Below are 19,618 nucleotides of genomic sequence, written 5' to 3'. Positions count from 1 at the left end.
ATAACATTCTCTGATTTCCATGGGGTAAACGCCTCCACGAAGGCCAGTTTCTAGCTACCAGGGGTTTAACAACCAGCTCAGAAAAATCCTGCAACTTTAACCACGGGCTCTGGCAAGCCTGTGTCCTCTGGCACAGACACACCACAGCCTCGGCTTCCTCTGTAGGGCTTCCTCCCTCAACTTGGGATGATGGAGCGGGAGAAGCACCAGGGTCCTCTAACCAGCCTGATTCAGCCCCACCTGCTCAGCAAGAGAAGTCAAGCACGACAGGTCCCAAAGTAAGTGCTCTGGGAGATCCTGCCCTCTGTGCCTCTCGGAGAGGGGGCTCTCGGTCTTGTTTCAGCTTGGCCCAGAAGCAGACCTAGGACAAGCATTCAGTGGCAGTGGTTGGTTTGGGAGGCAGTTCCAGAAAGCACCAGCAGGAGTGGAGAGAAGGGAGATGGGGCAGCACCCAGAGTCAGAACACGACACGCTGCTTCCTGGGTGCACACTCCCCAGTGCTGCCAGTCTGCCCTGCAGCAAAGGTCGGCTCGAGAATGGGGAGTGGGCAGGACGTGGACAGGACACTCCTGAAACACCCGGGCAACTAGGGATGTGACCTGTGTGTCACTCTTCCCCTTTCTCACACCGGTGCAGAGCTCTTCACCCCGAGGAGCAGGATGCTTGTTTTCCGTGGTCGAAAGAGGTGTTCCTTTTGATCCCTAAACCAAGCTGACCAGCGAAATCTGGGCCCAGCTGAAGAAACAGCGATGTGTCTCCATGCCACGGGAAAGGCCAGGAGGGGTGGGATTTCCAGACTTAACATTGTCAAGGGCAGGTGGAACCTTCTGGGCATCGTCCCGGCAGGCTCAGCCTGAGGCTGAACCGTGTCTCTGTTTAACAAGAGGCCTGGCCCCTCCTGGACCGTCACCCCCATGAGAGCAGAACAGCATCCCCACCAGCACTGAGCACAGAGCGGGTCTCCTTAAGTCCCTACTGGGTGATGGAGGAGGAGGGCGGAGGCATGTGAAGGGCATGCAAGGGACCTGAATGGAGACGCTGTCTGGACCTTGTGACCCAGGTGCCTCCCACAGTGTTTTTCTGGAAGGAACAGCAGCCTCACCCAACTCTGTGTGTACAGAAATTCCCCACCACCCCCCCTCTTTCACACACACACACACACACACACACACACACACACACACACACACACGAAGACTCCCAGAATTAAGATCAGTAGTGGTAGGTAGTAAGAGGGGAAACAAGTGATATGGAAAGCTAGAAGTCATTCTTTTGGTGTTTTATGGCTATACCTGGGGCATATGGAAGTTGCCAGGATAGGGGTCCAACTGGAACAGCAACTGCCAGCCTGGACTAGAGCCGCAGCATTGCCAGAACTGAAAAGTGACCTACAACCTCCACCACAGCTCATAGCAACACCGGATCCATTAACCCACTGAGCGAGGTCAGGGATTGAATCTGTGTCCTCAAGGATACTACTTGGATTCTTAACGCACTGAGCCTCAGCAGGTACTCCCATACAAAGGTTGCTTTCACAAGAATTTATTTTTCACGGTTCAGAAGTCTGAGCCACAACAAATAAGATCCTAGGACTTTCCCTGGGCTCAGGATTCACCAAAAGCTTTTAATGGGTATGTTATCAGCCACTCCATCACCGTTTTCCGGGGAACCGTGGTGGGAACCGTGGTGGGAACCGTGGTGGGAACCTTGGTGGGAACCTTGGTGGGATCCTTGGTGGGAGCCTTGGTGGGAACCTTGGTGGGAACCTTGGTGGGATCCTTGGTGGGAGCCTTGGTGGGAAAAACGGAGGTGGCCTTGGCCTTGGCAAATATGGGGGTCGGGGACGTCTCCTGACACTCTGAATCTGTGAACAAGGATGAGAGAGATCTCTCATGGGACTGAAGGAGGATCAACACAGGTCCCCTACTTCCCACTTGAACAACCCCAAAAATGGAACACAACAGCAGACTTGGGGCCACAGTTTGCCCACTGGCTGTGAATTTTGGAGCATGTGGTTGAATCCCTACACCCACAGACAGATGAGCAACCTCAGGCCCAGAGATGACAGGTGACGTCCCAGGGTGGCAGGCCGAGCCCAGCAAAGCTGGACGAGAGCAGGGCCTGAGAGTCCATTCCTCAAGGCAGCGCCCCTCAGATGTCAGCACAGTCAGAATTCCCAGCAGGCTTTATGACAATACCCTTGCCAGGGATCCACCCCAGAGTCTGATTCAGGAGGACTGAGAGGGCATGAGAAAGTGAATTTCTGGGTGAGGACCCCACTTAAGAACCACTGCTCGAAGGATGACAGAGCCCGTCCTGGACACCTGGGGCCCAGGTGAGGGAGGGGCCAGGGTAGGGGGTGTGTTCCCTGCCCTGGATGGGACAGCGGATAATTGGACAAAGGAGGTTCCACACACCAACCCAAGAGGAGCACACTAAACCAAAGGGGGACACCTCACCTCATCACAGTTGATGTCCAGTGGGTCATTGGATGGGTTCAAGGTGACTGTCCCCACACACTGCTTCACCCGCTAGAAGGGGAGACTCAAGGTCAAATCAGGAACTCTCCCAACCCATACGCCCCCAGCCTCACCCCAGGGCCTGGACATCTTCCCCACAAGCCTCCTGTTCAGCTCCTTGGGAAGCATCCGCCAGCGCCCACAGCCCCCAGCCTCACCCCGTTCTCCTTAAAGTCACACAGCTCCGGGGGCTGGCGGGTCGGCCTGGGACACACAGTCTCCTTCACCGTGAAGCTCACAGGTTTCGGGGTGCCCGGGTCCTCGTCCTGGTCAAGGATCAAAGTGGGGAGATGGGACTCGGGCTCAGGCTTCCCCCTCTGATCTGTCACACCCCCGCCCGCACCTAGACAGCAGCCTCTGCAGCCCCTGCTGGGAGCCTGGCCCTGGGCTTGGTGCTGGGTGCACAGGGGAGGGGACAGAGCCCGCTCCTGCCTCACAGGCTGTGCAGGGCCCTGAGCCCACAGCCCAGAGGCTAAGGCGGGAAGCTCTCACGCGGGCAGGGCACCCAGCTCTGGGAAGGTTTCCTGGAAGAGGGGGGTCCCCCTTAGAGGGACAAGTGCCTTCCTGGCCGGAGGTACAGCCTGAGCAGGGGGAGGGACAGGGAGCCCCGAGGCGGGTGGGGGACAGCCCCCGCCCCCCAGCCCCTCCTGAGCCCCTGCCCGACTCACGGCCTTGGGCGGCTGGTCCAGCTCCAGGAGGCGGTAGAGATTAGCTTCCGAGGACTGCTCGTTGAGGCGATCCACAGCACGAAGCACGGCCTCCCTGTAGCTGAGGGCCTGGGCGCTGGCCGAGGGCACCACGAGTCCCAGCAGCAGAAGCCACAGTGACCAGCGCCCCAGGCACAGGCTGGCCCTCTGGGTCTCCATGGTGCCCAGGTGAGCCTCCTCCCAGCCTGCGGGACCCTCCTTTATGCCCAGCCTGGGTCTGGGACTTCCTGAGCGGCCCCATCCCTGGCTGCCTCCCAGGATGCTGGCTGGACTTGCCTCAGCCCCGGCTCTTGCCTCAGGGGATTGCTGGGCAGTGGGGAAGGATGGGCGCCTGTGCAAGGTGAAGAAGTGGTTTCTCCATCTCCCTGACAGTGTCCTGGCCTCTCCTGGGCCCCACGGGCAGTGTCACAGGCAGGGTTGCTCAGGCGGGTTGAGTCCTTGGGTGAGGGAGGGACAGGCACAGTCTCACTCCCCCGCCTTCTCCCCACTATGGCATCTTCAGGAACCAGGGTCCAGGAGTGTAGTCAGCATCTACCGCATCTGGCATCTTGCTTGCTCGCCCCGCCCGAGCCTCGGCCGTTAGCCCCACATCTTCCTGTTTCCTGACCCAGTCCTCAGCAAGTCAGGGGCTCCGCTCCATGTGCCCCCTCTCCTAGATTCTCTTCTACCTTCCTCATCTGAAAACGCTCACATCCCCAGCTTTCCTGAGACGTGGCCCATTGACCTTTTCTCCCTCACCCCGCCTTAGGAAGGATCATCTCAAACAGTGAGACCTCTTGCTCTGTCTCACACTCAGGGCCACAGCAGCCTGGCCACCATCCTGAGTCCAGAAGATTCTGTCAGGCATTGTCTGTCTCCACAGGCACTGGGGATGCTCTGTCCTCCTGAAACCGCCCCCTGCAGTATCCTCCCCCAATGCCGGCCCACTGAGTCACCTCCTGCCTCCCGTGTGACTCCTGTTCTGTCTGCCCAAGGACCCTCCTCTTAACACACAGGGCTCACACAGGTGCAGGGGGGCTGCTTCTCCTCCCAGTCCTAAGACACATTCCTGGGGACATCCCTTCTCAAGATACCCGTTACCGTGGACACACATCCCTGGTCTGTGTCTCTGAGTTCAGGACTCCCATGAACACCCCCGGCTGTCCACACTCTGCTGTCTGGCGGCTGTTGGCTGGGCGCCAACCCAGGAGCCCTGAGCTGAAAGCCTGGGGAGACCCCACCTGCGCCCACTTCTTCCTCCTGAGGACACTCCCTCTGACCTCCCCACCGCCTCTGCCCCGCCCCTACCACCACCGTCTCCCTCTCGAGTGCCCACACACTCCAGACTCCACCTTCCCTGGGTTCCTGTCTCTCCCGGGACCACGGTCCACCCTCCACACCAATTCTAGGGGCTCCTTCAGGCCACTGACGTGGCCATTTCAGCCCCTGCCTTGAGCCCACACACCCCTGCCTGGCACTGGGGCCTGCATTCCCGAATCTCACCTTTGTCCCCACTTCCAGCTCTCAAACCCTATACACTGCTGTCACAGACACCCCGGCCACTCAAGCCTCTGTGTCCCCCTGCTCCTGTCCCAATGGCTCTGCACCTGATCCCTCGGCTTGCCCTGCCCTTCCACCCGAGGAAGCCTTCCCTGACCTCCAGCCACACAAGGTGCCCCCTCGTCTTGGCTCCCACAGCCTCAGGTCTTCTCTTCTGACTTGACCCCAAAAGACTCCTGGTCACTGCTCTGGTGAAGACACTGGGCTGGGGTGGCCAGTGTGGGAGGCAGAGACAGCACAGCTGGGAGAGCAAACGGGCCAAGGCAAATTCTTGTACAGTTCTCCAGAGGAATGAATGGCATTGTGACTGTGAGGCCTGGAATCGCTCTTTGGACTCACTTGGGCTATAGGCCCCGGGGACTTGCCCAGGGCACATCGGAAGTGGCAGCCAGGGTGACTGGGGCTGACTGAGCCTTGGAGAAGGAAGGCGAGGTGGGCTTCTGAACAACCTGGCTTCACAGTCCAGGTATTGCCCCAGGGGCCTCTTGGTCAAGCTGTAGCCTTTCCCAAGTCAAAGGAGGAAAAGGAGGTGGTTACAGTAGAAAGCAATTAGCAATACCCACGGTTACTGAGTACCTGGTAAGCCTGAAATGCTCCTTGGGCTTTCCTGCCTCTGCACCTTTGAATTCCCCAAACCTTAGGACTGAGCTTCCCTTCCCCATCCCCCCATGGGGAGAGGAGACTGCTCAAGGACAAGGTCTGATAAAGGAGTCAACCGAGGGAAAGAACGTGGAACCGGCTGGCCCAGAAGCGAAGCTCCCTAAACAGGAGTGGTGATGATCACCCAGAATGAGCTGTCCCCAGGCATTCTGGAGTCGGGCAGAGTGAGTTTGAATCCCCGCTTTGCCTCTCACCAGCTGTGACTCCCTTGCAAAGACTCTGCTCTGGGGGACCCTCGGCAGCCAGTGAGCGTGAAGCCAACTCAAATGGCCTCAGACGCAGCTGAGACGGCCGTGAGGGGAGCAGGAGCTCAAGCCGGTAGATGGACACCTGGGAAGAGGCTCCTTATCCCCCTGTTCCCTTAGCCCGGTTCTTGCTTCAGGAGACAGAGAAGCGTGACCGAACCCAGCACTATGTGGAAAAGACCACACACACCACGACGAAGCGGGATTCATCCCAGGTTCACAAGGATGCTTCAACATAACGCAAATCGGTCAACATCGACCACCACATTAACAAAAGAAAAGTCAAAAACCACATGATCATCTCAATAGATGCAGAAAAAGCGTGTGACAAAGTCCAACATCCATTCCATTCGTGATATACACTCTGACAAAGTGGGTGTGGAGGGAACATACCCTAACGTAATCAAAGCCATTGATGACACACCCACAGCAAATACAATACTCAGTGGAGAAAAGCTGAAAGCCTTCCCACTAAAATCTGGAACAAGACAAGGATACCCAACCTCACCACTGTTGTGTTCAACGGAGTATTGGAAGTCCTAACCACAGCAATCAGACAAACAAAAGACATAAAAAGGATCCAGATTGGAAGAGAAGTGGTAAAATTGTCACTGTGTGCAGAGGACATGGTACCATACACAGAAAACCCTAAGGACTCCACACAACAGCTCCTCGAACTGATCCATGAAGTCAGCAAAGGAGCAGGACACAAGGTTAACACTCACAGAAATCAGGAGGTCCCGTCACGGCCCAGCGGAGAGGAATCCGACGAGGAACCATGAGGATTCGGGTTCGATGTCTGGCTTCACTCAGTGGGTTAAGGCTCTGGTGTTGCTGTGAGCTGTGGTGTAGGTCCAATTAGACCCCTAGCCTGGGAACCTCCATATGCCGAGGGTGGGGCCCTAAAAAGCAAAAGACAGAAAGACAGGAAGGAAGGAAGGAAGGAAAGAGAGAAAGAGAGAGAGAGAGAAATCAGTTGCATTTCTGTATACTAACAATGAAATATTAGAGAAGGAATACAAAAATACAACACCTTTTACAATCACACCCAAAAACATTAAGGACCTGGGAATAAACCTGACCAAGGAGATGAAAGTCTTATCTGCTGAGACCTGTAACACCTCCATCGAGGAAATTAAAGAGGATGCCAAGAAATGGAAGGATATTCCATGCTCCTGGGCTGGAAAAATGCATATCGTATAATGGCCACACCAGCCAAAGCACTCTACAGATTCAGTGGAATCCCTATCCAATTCCCCATGACATTGTCCACAGAACTAGAACAAACAATCCAAATACTTATATGGAACCACAAAAGACCCAGAATGGCCAAAGCAATGCTGAGGAACAAAAACCAAGCAGGAGGCATCACTCTCCCGGACTTTGGGCAATATTGCAGAGCCACAGCAATCGAGAGAGTGTGGTACCAGTACCAAAACAGACACACAGACCAGTGGAACAGAATCGAGAACCCAGACATAAACCCAGACACCTACCGTCAGTTAGTCTTTGCCAAAGGCGGCAAGAATATCAAAAGGGGGAAAAGACAGCCTTTTCAGCCAGTGGTGCTGGGAAAACTGGACAGTCGCATGTAAATAAGTGAAACTGGAACACACCCTCACACCACGCACGAAAATAAACGCCAAATGGCTTAAAGACTTAAACATAAAGCAAGACACCATCAAACTCCTAGGAGGGAACAAAGGCAAACATTCTCTGACATCTACCTTACAAACGTTTTCTTAGGTCAGTCTCCCAAGGCAACAGAAATAAAAGCAAAAATAAACCTATGCGACCTAATCAAACTGACACCCTTTGGCACAGCAAAGGAAACCATTAAAAAAGAGAGAGAGAGAAACAAAAAGACCACGTACAGAGTGGGAGAAAGGAGTTTCAAACGGTGCAACGGACAAGGGCTTCCTCTCTAAACTATGCAAGCAACTTATACAACTCGACAGCAAAAAAAGCCAACAACCCAACTGAAAAATGGGCAAAAGACCTGAACAGACATTTCTCCAAAGAAGATTTACAGATGCCCAACAGGCACAGGAAAAGATGCTCCCCATCTCTGATTATTAGAGAAATGCACATCAAAACTCCCATGAGGTACCACCTCCCACCAGTCGGAATGGCCGTCATTAATAAATCCACAAATGACAAATGCTGGAGAGGGTGTGGAGAAGAGGGAACCCTCCCACACTGTTGGTGGGAATGTACATTGGTACAGCCACTGTGGACAACAGTATGGCGGTGCCCCCGAAAACTTACCGCAGAACCACCACATCATCCAGCAATCCCACTCTTGGACATGCGTCCGGACAAACTTCCCCTCGAAAAAGACACATGCACCCGTATGTTCACTGCAGCGCTACTCACACTAGCCAAGACATGGAAACAACCTAAAGGTCCATCGACAGATGAGTGGATTAAGAAGAAGTGGTATATGCACACAATGGAATACTACTGAGCCATAAAAAAGAACAAAACCGTGCCATTTGCAGCAACACGGAAGCAACTAGAGACTCTCATGCTGGATGAGGTAAGTCAGAAGGAGAAAGACAGTACCACATGATATCACTTACATCTGGACTCTAATCTTCAGCACAAATGAACCTTTCCGCAGGAAAGACACTCATGGACTCGGAGAACATGCTTGTGGCTGCACAGGAGGAAGGGGAAGGGAGTGGGATGGACTGGGAATTGGGGGTCAATAGATGCAAGCTATTGCCTTTGCAATGAATAAGCATGGAGATCCTGCTGTGTAGCCCTGGGACCTGTATCTAGTCACTCATGGTGGAGCATGATGGGGGATAACATGAGACAAAGAATGTATGTACGTGTGTGGGACGGGGTCTCTTTGCTGTACTGTAGAAAACTGACAAAACCCTGTAAACCAGCTACGACGGGAAAAAATCATTTAAAAATATTTTTAAGAATACAGGTGGATGACGATCTTACACAAAAGAGAGAGAGGGAGGGAGAGAGAGAGAGAGAGACTCAGACAGAGTATTAAGGCACGACGAGTAAGGAATGGGGTCAGGAGTGGGAGGATCTGCAGCCACAGTGGCTGTGCCCTGAGATGATCAGGCTAGGCCCTGGGCACTCTGCCAATGGCACCTTCTAACCCACAGAGAGCAATGGTCCTGCAGAGGCTAGGCCTGAAAGAGTGTTGTCACCACCTGGCCCCCAGCCTGGGCTCCGCCTTTCCCAGTGCCCCTCCAGCTTCCCTACCGGTCTGGTTCTGACAGACATCCTTTCCCACCACGCTCTGCACTTAAAAGGCCCCAGTCGGACAAAGCACAGCCTCACCCGTGTGTGGCCCCGCGTCCTCGGGCCAGTCCCAGAGCCCCGGGCTTCCAGGCATCAAAGCAAAGTGGTCAAGAGAAGGAGCAGGGCCAGGGCTGAGGGACCTGGCTTCCGGTCCCGCCCTCCACCCAACCTGCTGACCTACTGGGAGAAGGTAAACCCGATTTTCCCCAGCTGCACCTCCCTCTCCCGCCCCGGGAAACGGAAGATGTCTTACACCTGCATAGGAGGCCCTCCTATCCTCCATGGAGCTATTCCTGCCGCACAGAACTTCAAGGTGCGGGCCAGGGGCCCAGTCTCCACTGGGTAAAGGGGGACAGCAGGCAGCCACTTTATACAGCCCCTCTTCATGGTCCCTCGGAGAAGCCTGGCCCGGCACAGGCCATTATCCATGCCCCCCACCCTGGCCCACTTTTCAGGAGCCTCCCGCAGGACACTCTCCCTCAGGCCATGAGGAGGAAGGAACCAAGATGCTTCCTGCGTCTTGCTTGGGCCTACCTGGGCAACTGGAAACCTCCCAGACCTGCGGGATTGGGACAGCTCCGTCCACCCCATGGGCAGGTGTGCAGCCTTTAAAAAGAATACTTTAGGAGTTCCCGTTTGGGCGCAGAGGAGCCAATCCAGCTAGTTCCCTGAGGATGCAGGTTCCATTCCTGGCCTCGCTCAGGGGGTCCAGGATCGGGCATTGCCGTGAGCTGTGGGTGTAGGCTGCCGATCGCCTCGGATCCCACGTTGCTATGGCTGTGACATAGGCCAGCCGCTGTAGCTCTGATCTGACCCCTTGCCTGGGAACTTCCACATGTGGGTGGCGCAGCCCTAAGAACAAAAACAAAAAAAGAAGAAGAAGAAGAACTTTACTTCTCCACCATAGATGAAAGAACAACTATATTGGGCTATATTAGTACAGTATAATAGTACTGCCTTTTCTTTCTTTTTCTTTTCCTTTTTTCTTTTTTGCTTTTAGGGCCACACCCTCAGCCTATGGAAGTTACCAGGCTAGGGGTCGAATTGGAGCTACAGCCACTGGCCTACACCACAGCCATAGCAACGCGGGATCTGAGCCGCATCTCTGACCTACACCACAGCTCGCTGGCAACACTGAATTCTTGACCTACCGAGGGAGGCCAAGGATCAAACCTGCATCCTCATGGATACCCGTCGGGTTTGTTTCCACTGCCCTACAACGGGAAGCCCACCTACGATTTTCAAGTGAACATGTGTAATCATACCATGACACACATGATGCTCACAAATATCATGCTATATGGAGAAACTGGCCAAAAGGAATATTTAGGTTCTACTTGTATAACCTGTAAATTGCAAGATCTAGCAATGCTAATCTACGGAGTTCAAAGTCAGGGTCATGGTTATGTGGAAGGGGTTGCAACCGGAAAAGGGGCAGGGAGGTTTCTGAGCGCTGGTTCCACAACTGTGTTTATACAGCAAAATCTCAGCAAGCTGTACACTTACGATTAGTGCACCTTATTGGTATACATTTAATATTTCACCTAGAAATTTTATGTGTAGGAAAATTTCACATTTAATATTGAGGGGAAAGGGCAAATTGCAGAGTAACTCATGCAGTTTGATTCCATACGGAAAGCTTCAATCAATATAAAACAAGACACCGTATTTCTTCACGTTCATAAATGCATATAAATATCTAGAAAGATCAGAGCAGGGAGTTCTCTTGTGGCACAGCAGGTGAAGGATCCACCGTGTTGTCACTGCAGCAGCTCAGGTAACTGCTGTGGTACACGTTCAGTCCCTGGTCCAAGAACTTCCACGCCGGGTGGGCATGGCCAAAAAAAGAGATCAGAACAGATACACACCAAGTTGATGAATGGAGGTTATTTGTGATGGGGGTGAGTAGGGCTTAGAGTCGCGTGGTCAAAAGGGCTTCAGCTGTCCTAGGATTGTTTATGAACTTTTCATAAAGAGCATGATGTCTTCTTTTTTTGGTTCCTTTTTAGGGCCGCACTTGTAGCATATGGATGTTCCCAGGCTAGAGGTCAAATGGGAGCTACAGCGGCCGGCCTTTGCCACTGGCACAGCAATGCCAGATCCTTAACCCACTGAGCAAGGCCACATCCTCCTACGAGACGGGTTTGATTCTGCTGAGCCACAACCAGAACTCCAAGCGTATGTCTTTCTAAGAACAATTGTAATAAAAGAAGATGAAGGGAAGGAAGGAAGGAAGGAAGAGGGGCAGAAGGAGGCAGTCATGAGCTTAAGACTTGGGGCCCAGGCACCCTTTGCTGGTGTTGTTACTATGACAACCCCAGAGACTCGGGTTTTACCTTGGTGATGGGAAGGGCCCCAGGGCTGCCCCAGAACCCTTTTCAAACTCCCTGCTGCCTTCCCTCCAAGCCATCCTAGAAGGAACAGTGGCCTCACCCATCTCTGTGGTTACAGCAACACACACACACACACACACACACACGAGTTCTCCCAGAGTTAAGGACTCAGGGTCAGGAAGTGGGAAGACAGGAGACAATGAAATTGAAGCCTGGAGGAAGTTGGTTTCACAAGAATTTATTTGACAGACGCGGGCCTGGGCAAAGCAGATGCTTAGGTCTCCTTGCTGGGATTTTAATGTACCGAAAGGCCTTCTGGGTGAGTTGCCTGCAAATCCTTCACCGTCTACCAGGGAACCTTGGTGGACCGAATGGTGCGGGACGGAAAGGTGGAGGCGGAAGAAAATTGGGGGACGGAAACCTGGCCCGGGAAAATTGGGGGAGGGAAAGCCTGCCGTCGCAACCGTCATCCTCGTCTGACATAGACGCAGGTCCTACGCCTACAAACGCACACGCGAACTCCCCTGACACCTTGAACCTGTGACCAAGAGAAACAGGTTTCGGGTGGGGTCTGGCCAAGGGTCAAGACAAGACCCCTCCCTCCAGACTAGAAAAATCCCTGAATGGGGAAACAGTAAGAGGCTTGGGGCCCCAGTCCACCTCTGGCTGTGACCTTTGGAGCACGTGGTGGAATCCCCCACAGACACATAAGTGGACTCAGGCCCAGAGATGACTGGGGGCTTGCCAGGGCCCCAAACCCAGCCCCGCAAAGCTGGCCAGGAGCAGGGCCTGCAAGTCCATTAGTCCGGTCACTGCCTCTCAGCCGACAGCACAGGAAGAACCCGCTGGGATCTTGGGAGAAGAGACAAGGCTGGGCCCCACCCAAGAGTGTGATTCAGAGGGTCGGGGTGGGGCCTGAAATGTGCCTTTCTGACAAATACGAGGGGGATACCCCATTTAGGGAACCGCGGCTCTAAGGATGACAGAGCCAGACCTGGAGCCCTGGGGCCGAGGTGAGGGAAGGGCCGGGGTAGGAGGGCCTTTCCACGCCCTGGATGGGGCAGCGGGTGACACTCCAAAGGAGTTCCCCACACCAACCCATTAGCAACTTGACACCAATAAGGGGCCACTCACCTCATTGCAGGTGATGTCGAGCGGGTCCTGGATCTGACCCAGGGTGACTGTCCCCAAACACTGTTTCACCCGCTGGAAGGGGAGACTCAAGGTCAAAATGGGACACACACCCCCCCTCAATCCATGAGCTCCCAGCCTCACCCCAGGGCCTGGACATCTTCCCCAGAAGGCTCTCCTGTTCAGCTCATAGGGAAGCATCCGCCAGCGCCCCCAGCCCCCAGCCTCACCCCGTTCTCCTTGAAGTCACACAGCTCCGGGGGCTGCCGAGTCAGCCTGGGACACACAGTCTCCTTCACCGTGAAGCTCACAGGTTTCGGGGTGCCCGGGTCCTCGTCCTGGTCAAGGATCAAAGTGGGGAGATGGGACTCGGGCTCAGGCTTCCCCCTCTGATCTGTCACACCCCCGCCCGCACCTAGACAGCAGCCTCTGCAGCCCCTGCTGGGAGCCTGGCCCTGGGCTTGGTGCTGGGTGCACAGGGGAGGGGACAGAGCCCGCTCCTGCCTCACAGGCTGTGCAGGGCCCTGAGCCCACAGCCCAGAGGCTAAGGCGGGAAGCTCTCACGCGGGCAGGGCACCCAGCTCTGGGAAGGTTTCCTGGAAGAGGGGGTCCCCCTTAGAGGGACAAGTGCCTTCCTGGCAGGAGGTACAGCCTGAGCAGGGGGAGGGACAGGGAGCCCCGAGGCGGGTGGGGGACAGCCCCCGCCCCCCAGCCCCTCCTGAGCCCCTGCCCGACTCACGGCCTTGGGCGGCTGGTCCAGCTCCAGGAGGCGGTAGAGATTAGCTTCCGAGGACTGCTCGTTGAGGCGATCCACAGCACGAAGCACGGCCTCCCTGTAGCTGAGGGCCTGGGCGCTGGCCGAGGGCACCACGAGTCCCAGCAGCAGAAGCCACAGTGACCAGCGCCCCAGGCACAGGCTGGCCCTCTGGGTCTCCATGGTGCCCAGGTGAGCCTCCTCCCAGCCTGCGGGACCCCCCTTTATGCCCAGCCTGGGTCTGGGACTTCCTGAGCGGCCCCATCCCTGGCTGCCTCCCAGGATGCTGGCTGGACTTGCCTCAGCCCCGGCTCTTGCCTCAGGGGATTGCTGGGCAGTGGGGAAGGATGGGCGCCTGTGCAAGGTGAAGAAGTGGTTTCTCCATCTCCCTGACAGTGTCCTGGCCTCTCCTGGGCCCCACGGGCAGTGTCACAGGCAGGGTTGCTCAGGCGGGTTGAGTCCTTGGGTGAGGGAGGGACAGGCACAGTCTCACTCCCCCGCCTTCTCCCCACTATGGCATCTTCAGGAACCAGGGTCCAGGAGTGTAGTCAGCATCTACCGCATCTGGCATCTTGCTTGCTCGCCCCGCCCGAGCCTCGGCCGTTAGCCCCACATCTTCCTGTTTCCTGACCCAGTCCTCAGCAAGTCAGGGGCTCCGCTCCATGTGCCCCCTCTCCTAGATTCTCTTCTACCTTCCTCATCTGAAAACGCTCACATCCCCAGCTTTCCTGAGACGTGGCCCATTGACCTTTTCTCCCTCACCCCGCCTTAGGAAGGATCATCTCAAACAGTGAGACCTCTTGCTCTGTCTCACACTCAGGGCCACAGCAGCCTGGCCACCATCCTGAGTCCAGAAGATTCTGTCAGGCATTGTCTGTCTCCACAGGCACTGGGGATGCTCTGTCCTCCTGAAACCGCCCCCTGCAGTATCCTCCCCCAATGCCGGCCCACTGAGTCACCTCCTGCCTCCCGTGTGACTCCTGTTCTGTCTGCCCAAGGACCCTCCTCTTAACACACAGGGCTCACACAGGTGCAGGGGGGCTGCTTCTCCTCCCAGTCCTAAGACACATTCCTGGGGACATCCCTTCTCAAGATACCCGTTACCGTGGACACACATCCCTGGTCTGTGTCTCTGAGTTCAGGACTCCCATGAACACCCCCGGCTGTCCACACTCTGCTGTCTGGCGGCTGTTGGCTGGGCGCCAACCCAGGAGCCCTGAGCTGAAAGCCTGGGGAGACCCCACCTGCGCCCACTTCTTCCTCCTGAGGACACTCCCTCTGACCTCCCCACCGCCTCTGCCCCGCCCCTACCACCACCGTCTCCCTCTCGAGTGCCCACACACTCCAGACTCCACCTTCCCTGGGTTCCTGTCTCTCCCGGGACCACGGTCCACCCTCCACACCAATTCTAGGGGCTCCTTCAGGCCACTGACGTGGCCATTTCAGCCCCTGCCTTGAGCCCACACACCCCTGCCTGGCACTGGGGCCTGCATTCCCGAATCTCACCTTTGTCCCCACTTCCAGCTCTCAAACCCTATACACTGCTGTCACAGACACCCCGGCCACTCAAGCCTCTGTGTCCCCCTGCTCCTGTCCCAATGGCTCTGCACCTGATCCCTCGGCTTGCCCTGCCCTTCCACCCGAGGAAGCCTTCCCTGACCTCCAGCCACACAAGGTGCCCCCTCGTCTTGGCTCCCACAGCCTCAGGTCTTCTCTTCTGACTTGACCCCAAAAGACTCCTGGTCACTGCTCTGGTGAAGACACTGGGCTGGGGTGGCCAGTGTGGGAGGCAGAGACAGCACAGCTGGGAGAGCAAACGGGCCAAGGCAAATTCTTGTACAGTTCTCCAGAGGAATGAATGGCATTGTGACTGTGAGGCCTGGAATCGCTCTTTGGACTCACTTGGGCTATAGGCCCCGGGGACTTGCCCAGGGCACATCGGAAGTGGCAGCCAGGGTGACTGGGGCTGACTGAGCCTTGGAGAAGGAAGGCGAGGTGGGCTTCTGAACAACCTGGCTTCACAGTCCAGGTATTGCCCCAGGGGCCTCTTGGTCAAGCTGTAGCCTTTCCCAAGTCAAAGGAGGAAAAGGAGGTGGTTACAGTAGAAAGCAATTAGCAATACCCACGGTTACTGAGTACCTGGTAAGCCTGAAATGCTCCTTGGGCTTTCCTGCCTCTGCACCTTTGAATTCCCCAAACCTTAGGACTGAGCTTCCCTTCCCCATCCCCCCATGGGGAGAGGAGACTGCTCAAGGACAAGGTCTGATAAAGGAGTCAACCGAGGGAAAGAACGTGGAACCGGCTGGCCCAGAAGCGAAGCTCCCTAAACAGGAGTGGTGATGATCACCCAGAATGAGCTGTCCCCAGGCATTCTGGAGTCGGGCAGAGTGAGTTTGAATCCCCGCTTTGCCTCTCACCAGCTGTGACTCCCTTGCAAAGACTCTGCTCTGGGGGACCCTCGGCAGCCAGTGAGCGTGAAGCCAACTCAAATGGCCTCAGACGCAGCTGAGACGGCCGTGAGGGGAGCAGGAGCTCAAGCCGGTAGATGGACACCTGGGAAGAGGCTCCTTATCCCCCTGTTCCCTTAGCCCGGTTCTTGCTTCAGGAGACAGAGAAGCGTGACCGAACCCAGCACTATGTGGAAAAGACCACACACACCACGACGAAGCGGGATTCATCCCAGGTTCACAAGGATGCTTCAACATAACGCAAATCGGTCAACATCGACCACCACATTAACAAAAGAAAAGTCAAAAACCACATGATCATCTCAATAGATGCAGAAAAAGCGTGTGACAAAGTCCAACATCCATTCCATTCGTGATATACACTCTGACAAAGTGGGTGTGGAGGGAACATACCCTAACGTAATCAAAGCCATTGATGACACACCCACAGCAAATACAATACTCAGTGGAGAAAAGCTGAAAGCCTTCCCACTAAAATCTGGAACAAGACAAGGATACCCAACCTCACCACTGTTGTGTTCAACGGAGTATTGGAAGTCCTAACCACAGCAATCAGACAAACAAAAGACATAAAAAGGATCCAGATTGGAAGAGAAGTGGTAAAATTGTCACTGTGTGCAGAGGACATGGTACCATACACAGAAAACCCTAAGGACTCCACACAACAGCTCCTCGAACTGATCCATGAAGTCAGCAAAGGAGCAGGACACAAGGTTAACACTCACAGAAATCAGGAGGTCCCGTCACGGCCCAGCGGAGAGGAATCCGACGAGGAACCATGAGGATTCGGGTTCGATGTCTGGCTTCACTCAGTGGGTTAAGGCTCTGGTGTTGCTGTGAGCTGTGGTGTAGGTCCAATTAGACCCCTAGCCTGGGAACCTCCATATGCCGAGGGTGGGGCCCTAAAAAGCAAAAGACAGAAAGACAGGAAGGAAGGAAGGAAGGAAAGAGAGAAAGAGAGAGAGAGAGAAATCAGTTGCATTTCTGTATACTAACAATGAAATATTAGAGAAGGAATACAAAAATACAACACCTTTTACAATCACACCCAAAAACATTAAGGACCTGGGAATAAACCTGACCAAGGAGATGAAAGTCTTATCTGCTGAGACCTGTAACACCTCCATCGAGGAAATTAAAGAGGATGCCAAGAAATGGAAGGATATTCCATGCTCCTGGGCTGGAAAAATGCATATCGTATAATGGCCACACCAGCCAAAGCACTCTACAGATTCAGTGGAATCCCTATCCAATTCCCCATGACATTGTCCACAGAACTAGAACAAACAATCCAAATACTTATATGGAACCACAAAAGACCCAGAATGGCCAAAGCAATGCTGAGGAACAAAAACCAAGCAGGAGGCATCACTCTCCCGGACTTTGGGCAATATTGCAGAGCCACAGCAATCGAGAGAGTGTGGTACCAGTACCAAAACAGACACACAGACCAGTGGAACAGAATCGAGAACCCAGACATAAACCCAGACACCTACCGTCAGTTAGTCTTTGCCAAAGGCGGCAAGAATATCAAAAGGGGGAAAAGACAGCCTTTTCAGCCAGTGGTGCTGGGAAAACTGGACAGTCGCATGTAAATAAGTGAAACTGGAACACACCCTCACACCACGCACGAAAATAAACGCCAAATGGCTTAAAGACTTAAACATAAAGCAAGACACCATCAAACTCCTAGGAGGGAACAAAGGCAAACATTCTCTGACATCTACCTTACAAACGTTTTCTTAGGTCAGTCTCCCAAGGCAACAGAAATAAAAGCAAAAATAAACCTATGCGACCTAATCAAACTGACACCCTTTGGCACAGCAAAGGAAACCATTAAAAAAGAGAGAGAGAGAAACAAAAAGACCACGTACAGAGTGGGAGAAAGGAGTTTCAAATGGTGCAACGGACAAGGGCTTCCTCTCTAAACTATGCAAGCAACTTATACAACTCGACAGCAAAAAAAGCCAACAACCCAACTGAAAAATGGGCAAAAGACCTGAACAGACATTTCTCCAAAGAAGATTTACAGATGCCCAACAGGCACAGGAAAAGATGCTCCCCATCTCTGATTATTAGAGAAATGCACATCAAAACTCCCATGAGGTACCACCTCCCACCAGTCGGAATGGCCGTCATTAATAAATCCACAAATGACAAATGCTGGAGAGGGTGTGGAGAAGAGGGAACCCTCCCACACTGTTGGTGGGAATGTACATTGGTACAGCCACTGTGGACAACAGTATGGCGGTGCCCCCCGAAAACTTACCGCAGAACCACCACATCATCCAGCAATCCCACTCTTGGACATGCGTCCGGACAAACTTCCCCTCGAAAAAGACACATGCACCCGTATGTTCACTGCAGCGCTACTCACACTAGCCAAGACATGGAAACAACCTAAAGGTCCATCGACAGATGAGTGGATTAAGAAGAAGTGGTATATGCACACAATGGAATACTACTGAGCCATAAAAAAGAACAAAACCGTGCCATTTGCAGCAACACGGAAGCAACTAGAGACTCTCATGCTGGATGAGGTAAGTCAGAAGGAGAAAGACAGTACCACATGATATCACTTACATCTGGACTCTAATCTTCAGCACAAATGAACCTTTCCGCAGGAAAGACACTCATGGACTCGGAGAACATGCTTGTGGCTGCACAGGAGGAAGGGGAAGGGAGTGGGATGGACTGGGAATTGGGGGTCAATAGATGCAAGCTATTGCCTTTGCAATGAATAAGCATGGAGATCCTGCTGTGTAGCCCTGGGACCTGTATCTAGTCACTCATGGTGGAGCATGATGGGGGATAACATGAGACAAAGAATGTATGTACGTGTGTGGGACGGGGTCTCTTTGCTGTACTGTAGAAAACTGACAAAACCCTGTAAACCAGCTACGACGGGAAAAAATCATTTAAAAAATATTTTTAAGAATACAGGTGGATGACGATCTTACACAAAAGAGAGAGAGGGAGGGAGAGAGAGAGAGAGAGACTCAGACAGAGTATTAAGGCACGACGAGTAAGGAATGGGGTCAGGAGTGGGAGGATCTGCAGCCACAGTGGCTGTGCCCTGAGATGATCAGGCTAGGCCCTGGGCACTCTGCCAATGGCACCTTCTAACCCACAGAGAGCAATGGTCCTGCAGAGGCTAGGCCTGAAAGAGTGTTGTCACCACCTGGCCCCCAGCCTGGGCTCCGCCTTTCCCAGTGCCCCTCCAGCTTCCCTACCGGTCTGGTTCTGACAGACATCCTTTCCCACCACGCTCTGCACTTAAAAGGCCCCAGTCGGACAAAGCACAGCCTCACCCGTGTGTGGCCCCGCGTCCTCGGGCCAGTCCCAGAGCCCCGGGCTTCCAGGCATCAAAGCAAAGTGGTCAAGAGAAGGAGCAGGGCCAGGGCTGAGGGACCTGGCTTCCGGTCCCGCCCTCCACCCAACCTGCTGACCTACTGGGAGAAGGTAAACCCGATTTTCCCCAGCTGCACCTCCCTCTCCCGCCCCGGGAAACGGAAGATGTCTTACACCTGCATAGGAGGCCCTCCTATCCTCCATGGAGCTATTCCTGCCGCACAGAACTTCAAGGTGCGGGCCAGGGGCCCAGTCTCCACTGGGTAAAGGGGGACAGCAGGCAGCCACTTTATACAGCCCCTCTTCATGGTCCCTCGGAGAAGCCTGGCCCGGCACAGGCCATTATCCATGCCCCCCACCCTGGCCCACTTTTCAGGAGCCTCCCGCAGGACACTCTCCCTCAGGCCATGAGGAGGAAGGAACCAAGATGCTTCCTGCGTCTTGCTTGGGCCTACCTGGGCAACTGGAAACCTCCCAGACCTGCGGGATTGGGACAGCTCCGTCCACCCCATGGGCAGGTGTGCAGCCTTTAAAAAGAATACTTTTAGGAGTTCCCGTTTGGGCGCAGAGGAGCCAAATCCAGCTAGTTTCCCTGAGGATGCAGGTTCCATTCCTGGCCTCGCTCAGGGGGTCCAGGATCG

The 19,618-nt window shown here is 54.4% G+C and overlaps 1 protein-coding gene across 3 annotated transcripts; it reads right to left on the bottom strand.

Moving 5' to 3' along the window:
- Positions 1 to 1,534: 1,534 nt before the first annotated feature.
- On the bottom strand, positions 1,535 to 13,628 carry LOC125123463 (antibacterial protein PR-39). Of its 3 annotated transcripts, none has more exons than XM_047773297.1 (4): positions 13,144 to 13,628; positions 12,635 to 12,742; positions 2,460 to 2,531; positions 1,535 to 1,864 (listed from the first exon to the last, which is right to left on the bottom strand). In XM_047773297.1, exons 1-4 carry the CDS (start codon positions 13,339 to 13,341, stop codon positions 1,652 to 1,654), a joined length of 591 nt encoding a protein of 196 aa, XP_047629253.1. In that variant the 5' UTR covers positions 13,342 to 13,628; the 3' UTR covers positions 1,535 to 1,651. The 3 variants fall into 3 exon arrangements, with proteins under 3 accessions (XP_047629253.1, XP_047629242.1, XP_047629260.1); XM_047773286.1 differs by lacking the exons at positions 12,635 to 12,742; positions 13,144 to 13,628 and adding exons at positions 2,678 to 2,785; positions 3,188 to 3,672; XM_047773304.1 differs by lacking the exons at positions 1,535 to 1,864; positions 2,460 to 2,531 and adding exons at positions 11,699 to 11,811; positions 12,408 to 12,479.
- Positions 13,629 to 19,618: the final 5,990 nt, after the last annotated feature.

The sequence above is a fragment of the Phacochoerus africanus genome, chromosome 1, assembly GCF_016906955.1.
Source record: "Phacochoerus africanus isolate WHEZ1 chromosome 1, ROS_Pafr_v1, whole genome shotgun sequence".
NCBI classification, from domain to species: domain Eukaryota; kingdom Metazoa; phylum Chordata; class Mammalia; order Artiodactyla; family Suidae; genus Phacochoerus; species Phacochoerus africanus.
This window is presented reverse-complemented; position numbering and strand designations above follow the sequence as displayed.